The 12,025-nt window shown below is 38.0% G+C and overlaps 1 protein-coding gene across 1 annotated transcript; it reads right to left on the bottom strand.

The window, feature by feature from the left end:
* Positions 1–1,166: 1,166 nt before the first annotated feature.
* Positions 1,167–7,942, bottom strand: LOC101465410 (hepatic lectin). Its single transcript, XM_004540674.4, has 6 exons — positions 7,453–7,942; positions 6,942–7,031; positions 6,409–6,675; positions 6,164–6,330; positions 4,909–5,045; positions 1,167–3,416 (listed from the first exon to the last, which is right to left on the bottom strand). Exons 1-6 carry the CDS (start codon positions 7,517–7,519, stop codon positions 3,272–3,274), a joined length of 873 nt encoding a protein of 290 aa, XP_004540731.2. The 5' UTR covers positions 7,520–7,942; the 3' UTR covers positions 1,167–3,271.
* Positions 7,943–12,025: the final 4,083 nt, after the last annotated feature.

Genomic DNA, 12,025 nt, shown 5'->3' on the forward strand with positions numbered 1-12,025 from the left:
GATGATGGTGGCACCCCATGTTCTGACCCGAGTGACCCCGGCCGGTGCGCCAAAAGAAGGCACCTGGACATTTGCAGGACTTTGTGTGGGGTAATGGGGTCGTCGGGGACGACTGACCCCTTAGGTGGGGGCTATGTAGCGGGTCAAGGCTGTTCGGGGTTCTGTTTGTACAGTTATGTTTTGTTTATGTTGCCATAGTGACAGGTGACGCCTTCTCGCTGAGACGGTGTGTCCTTCCGGGGTCAGAGGGCGCTCTGTGTGTTGTTGTTGTTGCTGTGCGGTTGCCGCGCTGAGCAGTTAGCTAGCGGCAGTGTTCTTCTGCAGATGTCAATAAACGGCTGTGCTCCCTGGCTAGCTCACGGGAAGCAAGACCAAACGACACCTCTGTCTCCTCCTTGTCTGAGCTCGCCACAATATTAAACATATCAGGTCCCCATAAGGAGAATCATGTGCTAACGGCTGTCTAAATGACTCGGGTAAAGTTTGTAGCATGCATGTTGTTTTTGTCTGCTTCCACTTGTCTTTGCACTAGGATGATGTCGGTGTAAATGTGCAGTCATATTCGTTGTGTTCCCACTAGTGCTGTCAGCGTTAATCTCGTTGAAATGACGTTAACGCCACAACACGGCAAATGTCAATGTCAATACATTTTTTCAAAAAATACCTCTCTGTGAAAAATGGGCTTAAAAACATAAACAACAACATAAACAACTGTGGGATACTGTTTGTCCGTGATTTCATTCCCCCCCTGCAATGGCTCTGCGCCCCACACTTTGGGAAGGTCTGCATTAAAGCATCATAGTCAAGGGAACAGAGAAAAGAGGCACATAAACTCTGACTGTCTTGCACTGCCCTCTGCTGGGAACAAGTGAAAACACTTTTACTGACGGTTGGCTCAACATCCTGAGTTTGGTGCCAGACGCATCATTAAATACAGAACAAGATCATCGAGTGAGGGCACACTGGCAACAACCACCTAGCATTACATTTTCTTCTTTCAATCGGTTGCACAGCACAGCTCTCTTCATGATGCTAATATGTATTCATATAGAGATAATAGCTTTATTTTATAGTATAAAAAATAAAATCATTACTGTTTAAGACAATATTAACATTTTATTGAGCAGAATGAAGTATAGGGTGAAGAAAAGTCAGAGTGTAATATCTCCATATAAAATGTTTAATTTGAAACAGGACAGAACAATTATATTAAAAATTAAAAATAACAGCTGCTGTTGTGAAGCAGAGGCTCCGCTGGTGGGCTTTGGAGGTGACGAGGATCTTTGACTTGTTCCTGACCAGGAGTGGGCATTCCACCCTTTTCCTGCTGAGGACCGCTCCGGGTTACACCTCAGACCGTCAAATATATGAATGTTATTAAATGGATTTTAATTGTGTTCTTATGTAACTGCCATAAATTTTCAACAATGGCTTTAAAAAGAGGTAAGGAGGATGGCACACACATCTTCTTGATAAAAGAGTGAATCAAATCCACCATTAAAATTACAACCAGTAGTTGATATCAGTCACATGCATATCTGGCAAGACACTTTGCTGTGTCGACACAACTCACTGCTGATTAATTCTTAATCACTGAATTCCAGTTCAAACTTTTATCAGTGACAAAAGTGAATCAAAAATAAAAGTAAAGTAATCTCTGGTGTAACCTTTAATTTGATGATACACAAGATTGTAATATGCTGACTTTCTATAAGAAATCAAGGAATGTGCTGAAAGTCTAGTCAATTCTATAGTGCTGCATAATCAATGATCAGTCATTTAAAATAATTATCATACATGATTAGATTTAAAGGCTATTTGTGTGCCTTGAAACTTCTTCTGTAAACTCAGTGCTCTGCGCTTTTTAAGATTTAAGTCAGCTGCACTTGAAAGATTTTAAGTGTGACATACAGAAAATGGGATGAATCTTCATGGAAACAGGACGTTTATGGTGAGATAGTGCAAGAGTTCTAGTGACCTTGACAAAGTTCCCTGAGTTAAAATAAGGCACTACTGCTGAGCTGAATGATAAATTCCTTTTTAGTTAAATTTTAGTTAGAATTTTTTAAAGGAAGAAGTCAAAATATCTTTGCATAAACGAAATATACTTTCTACAGATAAGATGTAGTAAGTCCAAAAGAAATGAAGCCCACGTTCAGCACTGGTTAGTACATTATGTTCATGTAAAAATGAATTGTTGGCATGTGCCATGAATTCAAACGTGCGCTAAGTTTTCTCTCCTCCCTGAGCAACATCTGCAGTTTGGTTGCTGTTTGGTTTGCTCTTGTGCACCTAACACTGCATCCACCAACTGTTCATGCACCACTGACAGTTACATTGTGAGTTTGAGTTTCTTCTTCATGTTTCTTTAATAAACTTTTTCTTAATTAGCATTTCTATCTGCACCTGTCTTGCTGCCATGGCTGTGTGGCCTAGTTTTGATAAAATCCTAGGCCATTTTCATGGTGCAAGGATCCTTCTTCTGTGCTGTATAATTATAATAAAATACAATGATCATACATAGTCCACTTTGGGTACAGCACAGTGCAGCGGTCCCTGTTCTGCAGGTACTCTGGTTTAGATCAGCAGAGTGTGAAGGGTTGTTTCTCTCTTTATGTCAGTTATGGACTGGAAACTTGTGAAGGGTGTACATTGATTGTATCAAATTCATTTAATAACAGTCTCTCTTTTTTGCCTTTGCCATGACTTCAGAGCAACTTGCCAAGTTTTTTAGCAAAATCAGATTTAGTTCACAGATGTTTTCTGTGCTGCCTACAAATTCCAATGAACCTAACCATCCATATTTATGTTTCCACATTTGTCCTTATTTATTTAGAAAAATAACAGAAATACACGATTAAAAGACACAAGAACAAGCATATCAAACAATTACCATAGCAAAAAAAGTAGATCCACATAAAAAACATATGGTATACGTGTTACAGTTTAATGTCAACTTGTCTATTGCATAGCATTTACTCTATATGCTTTTATTTCCAAAATAATGTTAATTGTTATTATAATAGTTTTTTTCTTGATACTAACCAGGCTGGCTTTAGGTTTAGTGGAATTTCTTTTAATAACAAATAATTTTCACACAGACCTCTAAAGTAATTAGAATGTTAACTGCACTGTTGTAGACTCTGAATGTGTGTGTGTGACAAATAAAATTTGAATTTGAATATGAAAAATAACCCAAAAACTGATAAAATATTTCTTGTTAAAAATGCTTTTTTAGCATCATATCAGGAGTGAAAAGAGTTTTTCTTATTTACATTTCACACATCCAGTGCAACTGCTTCAAGTCACAATTTCCATCATAGCGGGTCTTCCAGGGATTAAAGGCGGAGTGAACTGCAACCCCACAATGTTCTCCAATCTCTCCGCCGTTGTTTGGTTCTCCATCCATCCAGTACCTAAGAAAATTGCATCATGTATTGTTAACTTCAAACCACACACTACCGGTCAAAAGTTTTAAAACACCCAATATTTTCAGTTATTTATTGAAATTCAAGTCATTCAAGTCCAATGAATAGCTTGGATTGGTACAAAGGTTCACATCAGGTGAACTGTCGGAGGTAAAAAAAAGAAAAAAAGGTTACCCAATGTACATTTTAGAATTATACAGAAAGGCCTTTATCAGGGAACCCAAAACAGAGGTTGATGAAGCCTTGGAAGCTGGTGCTACTAATTCCTACAGGTGTTCCAACTTTTTTGGATTACTTACAACCACCTCTGTCTGCATAAAAGCAGTGTTGGATCACATTGTGGTATCATTACCTCGTGAGCATCAGTTGAACAGTACTGTATTGGAGAAATTAGTGTGTTGCTCCAAAAATGGTGAGAAAAGGGCAATTAACAATGGAAGAGAAACAGATCATCATAACATTTAAATATGTAGGTCTTTCCCAACGAGAAACTGCAAAGAAAGTCAAGGTGTCAGTGAGTACAGTTTGCTTCACCATCAAAAGGCAAGAAACTGAGGAAAACTCTGACAGGAAGAGGTCTGGCAGACTCAAAGCCACAACTGAATCAGAGGACATGTTTCTCAGAGTTAACAGCTTGTGTGATGGGCTTATTTATACTATGCTTTCATTTCAGAGTGCAATGACACATGAAACTGTATAATTTTCAATAAAAAAATGGCTGCTACGGCAGTCATGTGGTGTTTGTGAAGGAAGGACCCAAAATGCAGGCAAAGGCTGTGATGCGAGTGATCGTTTATTTACAGTGATGGCAAAGTGACAAAAACAGGAAAAATGGAACGGGGGGCTCCAAAACCTAAACTGGGAAAACTAACCTCATACAAACCCAAACTGAAACACAAAACGTTAAACACTGGGATACCTGGAAGCATGAGGAGACAAAAGGCACGGGAACATGGGGCGAGACAGGCAGGGATGACACGGAGAATGTTGAGCAGAGACATGCTGAGAAACAGCAACTAACGCAGACGGACCGACAACGAGCAAAGGCAACCTCACACTATAAGTACACACACAGAGGAACAACAAGGAATGGCAAACAGGAGGCACAGCTGATCCTAATTAACATGAGGAGACAAGAGACACAGACCCTAAAAGTAAAACCGGAACCCACAGGCTGGACTACAGACACAGACATAGGGACATGACACAGACTCAGGGAAATGAAACAGAGCACAGATGGAGAACACTGACAGATAACTAGGCACACAGCAAAGGAAGCACAGGAAGAAAACCTCTCAACTAGAATACATAAAAAACATCAAATCGTCAGATAATAACCACAACAAGAAGAATAACAACATGGTGCTGGGTCACCAACCCAGTACCATGACATGGTCTAAAGCTTTTGATTGATAATATATATAATATAATTAATTGATTTAACATAAAAGTATGAAGAAATGATTGGTGCTGTTCTCACCTTTGTTGCACCTCTGTGACATTATTAATCCATGTCCAGTTCCCCTCGTTCTCCATGTCAGTGAGTCCAATCCAGAATCCATTCTCCCACTTACTATTACTGGTTTTCATATTTTGGATTATGTGACTCACATATTTCTAAAGAAAAAAAAGAAAAAAAGAATCAGTTAACACCTAAAATAAAGTTTTCAAATGACCTAATTATAACAACCAATATAGAAATTAACTCATTTTCAGGGCACGACCTTGACCTGTACAGTGCCAGTTTGTGGCTACATTACATTCACCTGCTCTACTGTTTTTGAGCAGTTCGAGTCTGTGTGATTTGATCAGGTGGAAAAACTTTGTAATGACATAAAGACATCATCTTGTCCAAATGATGTTGTTCCAACACATTTCTTAAAAAAGATTCTCAAGGTGGTCAGTTTTAATAGCAGTCTTAACTCAGGTGTTGTGCAGCCTGTGATTAAAGAAACTAATCTCGATTCCTCTGTTCTTGCAAGCTTCAGGCCTCTTTCAAAGCTTCCCTTTCTGTCAATAATTTTAGAAAATAATGTATTTTTTCAGCTGCAATTTCTATACAGTCACCCTGTTCTCGAGAGGTTTCAGTGCCTAAATTGCCTAAATTTGCCTCTCCACATCAGACAGGCTCCTACCCTCAATCTTTTTAAATGCTATCTTAAAACACAGCTCTACTCATTGGCTTTTAATGCTGCATGAGAGTTATTTACTTATTTATTTGTTATTTGGCATTGATGTTAATTGATATTCATTATTTTATTGTGTAATTTGTATGTTTGTACAGCACTTTGGTCAACACCACTGTTGTAATTAAATGTGCTATATAAATAAATAAACTAAACTACATAACATTTTTTAATTTTTCCATCACCTGTACCTTATGTTTATTAACAGGAAGCAGATTATAGCATGTTGACATGACTGTTTGCTGTTTTTTGCTAATTGTTTACTTGATTTTTTAATAACATATATTTCTCTTTAAATTTATTTGTTGACTGCATGTAGTTTGAGTTTTGGATGTCTATTCTGTTAAAAGGTGACCCAGAAAGAACAGCTGGTTCTTGGGTAATAACATCTAAATGAAGATAAACATACTCGATATGAACTTTATAATCAGCTCTACGATTAGCAGAATTTAAATCCATGTTAATCACTCTCTGTGGTCTCTTAGGCATGTAGACTTTCTGTCTATCTCACCTATTTTTTACAGTCATCCTTGTTTGTTTTAAACCCACCTGCTCTTCCTGGTTATCGATCACAACCAGGTCAGAGCCACGACTAACACAGTCCTCTCTGCTCTCATGCCAGTTCTTTTTGACAGTAGAGGACTCGGTGTAGGAGAAGAAATAGCAGGACGAGTTGAAAAGAGCCCAACCAGGGAGGCATCCGCCACAAGATCCCTCTGAGAGAAACAAAGAGTTATCGTCTTTTCCAGTTAACACATTTCAGGAAAACATAAATAAGGATAAAAGTTTCTCACCTAAAGCTGATACATTGGACTTCAGGTTTGCCTTCTCCACTTGCAGTGCTTGCATCTGTTTCTGATAACCATCATTGACGGTCTTCAGCTGCTCAATTTTCACCTTTACTTCTTTGTGGTTGTTGATCGCGCTCTCTAACGCCTTCTTGGCCTCCTCTTCAGCTTCGATCACATCGCTGTGGTTGCTTCGGAGATAGTCGAGCTCACTGAAGAGCTGTGTTACAGCTGGGTTGGAAATGTGCAAGGAGCCCTCTTTGACTTTGGCACCTGAAAATGTTTGTGTCAAAATATCAATAGTTGAATCACATTTCAAAGTACTGGAAAATAATCTTGACACAGTTTTGTTTAGAAGGAACTAAAATAGTTTTTTAATCAACAAACTAGAACATTTTCTATTTAAAAGATGTGTTACTGCTTGTGTTAACATGATTACTCTAAAATCTTATAGTGAAAGTGTGTTATCAGCAGTTTATCAGTAAGTTTCCAAATTAAAAAAGTGGGAAACGAAACTTAATGTGAATTTTCACACTCACAGTTAACTCCAATAACAACAGCCGTTATCAACAGCACAGCGTTCAGCAATCCAAGGAACGGTATAATCGGTGGGTACTTTGTTGATCCACCTTTAGTAAATAAACATAAAAATATTGTAATGTTTCAATGTTTGGCAGAAAACACAATTGACTTACATTTTCCTTCTTAGCTTCTTCTGCTTTGTAGGCATGCTTGAACAAGTGAACTGTATTTCCTCACAGCTGCAATGAGTTTGCGGTCAAGCCACAAACCAGCTACATTAGAAAACACATCTTATTTACTGTAGCTATATTTAGGTTTATCTGACCTCATACAAATACAACTTCATATGCAAGCATCCTACAAAAGCACACAGGTTTAGCAAATATTTAAGAATGATTTCAACTAATGTTCTTCCACTAAAATAGGCAACACTGACTTCAGGAAACTACCTGGAAAAAAAAGATGAAATGGAAAGAAAAGAGGAGAAAAAGTGATGACTAAACGAGTCACTGTGGAAGAAACTCGTACCTTGCCTAAATATATCATTGGACGGTGTGTCATTGTTCTCGTTTGGCCTTCTCTGTGGATTATCCATGACTGCAGTGTTGGTTGTAATGCCTACTGATCTGTCTGACTTCTCTTTTATAGCCTCAAAAAACTGACTTTGAATACGTAATGCTTGCTGTGGGTGTATCAGTTCTGCCTTGAATTCTGGGCCATTGACATCTGTTCGTGTTTCTGTGAAAACCAGTAATTTGATTTAGGATGGAGGTCGGCAGCCACATGTGGCTCTTTCGTCCTCAGCTGTGGCTCCCTCAAGTTTTGGGCGGAAAAAATAAAAGTAAGAAAAATTTGCATGTTACAGGGATAGCCTGCTTTAAGAAAACAGTCTGATGGTAATGTATTCCGTGCCACAGGTTGAATGTTGTGGGGAAAACAGAGACGGCCTCTCTGTGCACAAGTGAGTGCGAGTTACATCTGCAGCACGAAGTTTAAAGAGTGAGAAAAGTATGTTTATAGTTGGAGCTACTGCAGCCAAAAGAGTCTAACCGGCCCAGTTGTGAGCGAAATGTTAGCAATAATCTGCAAACTGTGTTTAGCGCATCCAGGAATAAAGTTCTGCTGGTGCAACCCTCCGATGCCTCTCTCCATCTATCCACTTTGCGATAAGTTGACCCAGACCAGACAGCTAGTTACCACCTACGAGCCAAACTCAGAGCACATTTCCCAGAGTTCTCTGCACTAAATCTGCCATTACGACATGACCCACAAGCAAAGATTTGCACATACTTGTTTCATACTAGGACTTTTGTGGATCGGTGCAAAGCTGGCAGCCTTAAATGTGCATCGAAACATCACGTGGGCATGCAACGCAAGCTGTGTGTATCCGGTGATTCGTCCACATGTATTTAAGGTTTTGTGAGCTGGATTGTTACAGAATATTCTGGTGTTTTTCAATAACTATCTATGTATATTTTCCACCATCAGCTTTTGTATTTTTTTTACGCCCAGGGCTGGACGGTTGATTGCTGCCTGCGGCTTGATGAAAAACAGAAGATGACAGCACATTAAAATGAACTGAAGTGATAATTACAGACAAATAGTTATCACGATTATTCTTTTTACTTTAAAACTATTCGGCCACTGCTGCGTTTTATTTATTTGAAAGTGGACTATTTTCTATTTGATGAATTTTCCAATTTCCAATTTTTTTCCCTCCTCTTCATAGCATCTATAAAACAGTTCTTGAAAGTAAAAAGCTCTTCATCTTATTAAGAAATCTTATTATTCTTGTATTAGGTATAAACGGACTATTCACCCCCCCCGGCTGCACTACAGACACATAAGCACGAGTGCGCATGTGTCTGTTTTTGTCCCAGAATACGGTCGGAGGGGCTAAAATGTCCCTGTTGATGTTGAAGGTTGGTGAACCCTGGTCTAGGGACTTGCTTGAAATGACATTTTCTCATAAATCAGTTGTCCTGATGCTTCTAAAAGTTTAAACCAGTGCCAGTTTTTTGTCATGACTATTGTACAGATGTAGTTAACCACATACTGTATATGTCTGTGAAGGTTCTCAGTCATCCAGGTCATCGTAGTCAAAGGAGCTTGCAAAGAAAAGCGTCTGGACTTCTTTAAGTTGCTTGAAGACGTTTCACCTCTCATCCGAGAAGCTTCTTCAGTTCTAAGGTCAAATGGTGGAGTTTCCCACCTTGGCTCAGGCGATTAGAGGATCATCAGGGGTCCTTTTGTCCCTCTGTGGGGGGTCACTCCCACTAGGTTTATATCTGGGACTCTCCACCATTTGACCTTAGAACTGAAGAAGCTTCTCGGATGAGAGGTGAAACGTCTTCAAGCAACTTAAAGAAGTCCAGACGCTTTTCTTTGCAAGCTCCTTTGACCACATACTGTATAGATTGTAGATTACTGTAGACATACTGTATACTGTAGACTGTAGATTTCACTATATTTTTCAAATCGCACTGTTTTAGTAGAATAATAAAAATACAAGCTATTACACAAATTCAAATTTTCATTCCTTCTGCAAATGTGCTCTTATGTTTTTTTTGTTTTATTTTGTTTTTCTAAATCTGACTTCTGAAAACTTGTCTAAGAAACTACTAACAGATACTATGATGCAATTTTTTCGAAGAAACACATATCCTCTTTTTTTTGAAGAAGTAAATTGACAGCACATCTTACAATAAATTACTCTACCTTAGCTATAAAGCAGGAAACAGACAGTGCAGCTTTATATGATAACAACAAAATCCACTTATACATGCAATTAATTAACATCTAATTTATAAATTAACTATTAATCCACAATTATCACCCCTATAATCCCAGTTACATTATGACATGTTGTTTAGTACTTTGTTTTTATGAGTTGCAAAATTGTGGCTCGCTGGAATTAAAAAATTTTTTTTTTTTTGCTAATTATGCATTTAATAAAACATCCATACATCGTTTTTACCTGTTTAACTGATAAAACTACAGTTCTGCAGTAATTGGCTGTAACTGTTGATTAATGTAATTGTCGAAAGCTATAACCAGAGGTAGAATGTAACAGACAATACGTAAAAAGTATTCATATAAGAGAAGAGCTTGAGAAAATGTGGAGAGTGAAGGTAACAGTGGTCTCAGTGGTAATTGGAGCACACGGTGTAGTGACTCCCAAGCTAGGCGAGTGGCTCCAGCAGATCCCAGGAATGACATCCGAGATCTCTGTCCAGAAGAGCGCAGAAGACCTGCTGATCAGGCACATTGATTGGTGCCTGATCAGCAGTACCTGTGAGCATAGACCCTGCTACAGTGGTCAGTTGAGGACTTCACATAGCACGCCATGGCTGACTGATCTGGGTTGGGACAATGTCATAGGGCAACTTCAAGGTGGTGTCCCAAAAAAACAAGTTGTAGCATTATTTGGAGTGAGCATTTGAAGTCATATATTGACTCCTGTGAAACTTTAGTTTCATATATGAAATATTTTTAGGATTCATTTTTTGAACACTGCCTCTATCCACCAATTTTAACCCCGAGGCAACAATGGGTGGCCAGAGACAATGTTTGAAAGTGAATGCAATGACTAAAACAGTGTCTGAGAATATTTAGTGAATCGTATATTTCACATTCAAAAAATAATTTCTGAGTGTGTTAGGGCAGCATAATTGTGACAAAGGTGAGGGATGTATGAAATATTCTCTTCACCAAAATAGATGTTAATAATTTAATAGTTCAAACTCATAGCTCCTGTAGTCTTCAGTAATGAGTTAATGTTATTTTATAGTTTCTTACTAGAAAATTTAAGTTCTTTAAATTTGTTACTTATAAGCCTGATGATAGTTTTAAAGTAAGATTTATGATAATTATCATATTTTAGCGTGTAAAAAGTGTAAATCAACGCTTTCCATTTATTTGATGAATGGTATTCTGCTGGTAGTCGTTGGAGTTCTTGGGATAACTGTGTCCATGACAGTCTACGTGACAAAAATACAACTTCAGTTTCCCTTTTCTGTAGAATTTCACAATGTCCGACCACCAAGAAAATGAACGCTGAGCAACTATATAAGGGGACAAGGGGATTTTACATGTTGGAAATTTATTTTGAGCCTTTCATGGAAACATGCTAATGTGGTGAGTTTTGATCAGAACTGCTGTTTGTTCCAAAGTTTAGTTTGATGTTGGATATTTTACATTAAAGACACAAACACACAGATGTGATGTGATCGAAGCTGAAGAGGAGGACAAGAAGTTACTAGAGCATGTGAACAAAAACCATGAACAATGAAAGGTGGATATTGAGCAGCTAAAGACCATCAGTGATGGAATATTACAATTCTTGCAGCATTCATTCACACAGTCAGCTTACTGATTGCATGATCACTGCAGCCTCCAGGCTTATGAATTTAAGGTCAGCATCTTGTATCAGACTACCTCTTGTGAAATGATCACTTTTTTATTACTCTTAATTGTTTTACTGTGTTTATTTTTGCGTAGAAAACTTTTTGTCTGTAATTGTTGAGTTTGCATCTTAGTATCATGTTTACCTGAGTTATCAGACTGCTTCAGATTGAGTAGATCTCAAATCGGTTGGCAGAATAGGTTTTAAACCACAAAATACGGACATATTTAATTAAATATGTCCAAGGTAGTTCCCTCTGCAGATGTGCTCTCTCTTTATTTAGATTGTTTCTGACATTTACATTTGTCTTAGAAACTGTTTTTCAAATGTTATGATTTTTAGAGGAACATATTCTAACTCTTTTAAAGAAGTAAACTGATAATATCATGCGCTGTACACGTGATGGACAGCAGCTACTCTGTCAGGCCTAAAATGAATAACAGGAAGCAGCCACAAAATTCACTTATTATCCCTTCAGATGCTCACCAACATGCTTGATCTCGTTTCTAAATTATCCAGTAACCCAGTTAAGTTGAAGTCTTATATAATTTAAATATTCCAGAAATATGTTATTAGCCTTCCAAAATATTTTCTACAGTTAAAAATACTGACTAAAGTATAAATAATGACTTTGACTCTCTATTTATCATCTTTCCTTTTGTACACAGGCTGCTAACAGAAACAGGTTATTAAAGC

This window comes from Maylandia zebra, linkage group LG19, assembly GCF_041146795.1.
Source record: "Maylandia zebra isolate NMK-2024a linkage group LG19, Mzebra_GT3a, whole genome shotgun sequence".
In the NCBI taxonomy this organism is placed as follows: Eukaryota; Metazoa; Chordata; class Actinopteri; order Cichliformes; family Cichlidae; genus Maylandia; species Maylandia zebra.

Coding starts and splice junctions, on each gene's coding strand:
- LOC101465410 (XM_004540674.4), bottom strand. CDS start 7,519: ATGGATAATCCACAGAGAAGGCCAAACGAGAACAATGACACACCGTCC. Junction 7,032..7,452: donor CAATGATATATTTAGGCAAG/GTACGAGTTTCT, acceptor TATTTACTAAAG/GTGGATCAACAAAGTACCCA. Junction 6,331..6,408: donor GTCCAATGTATCAGCTTTAG/GTGAGAAACTTT, acceptor TGTTTCTCTCAG/AGGGATCTTGTGGCGGATGC.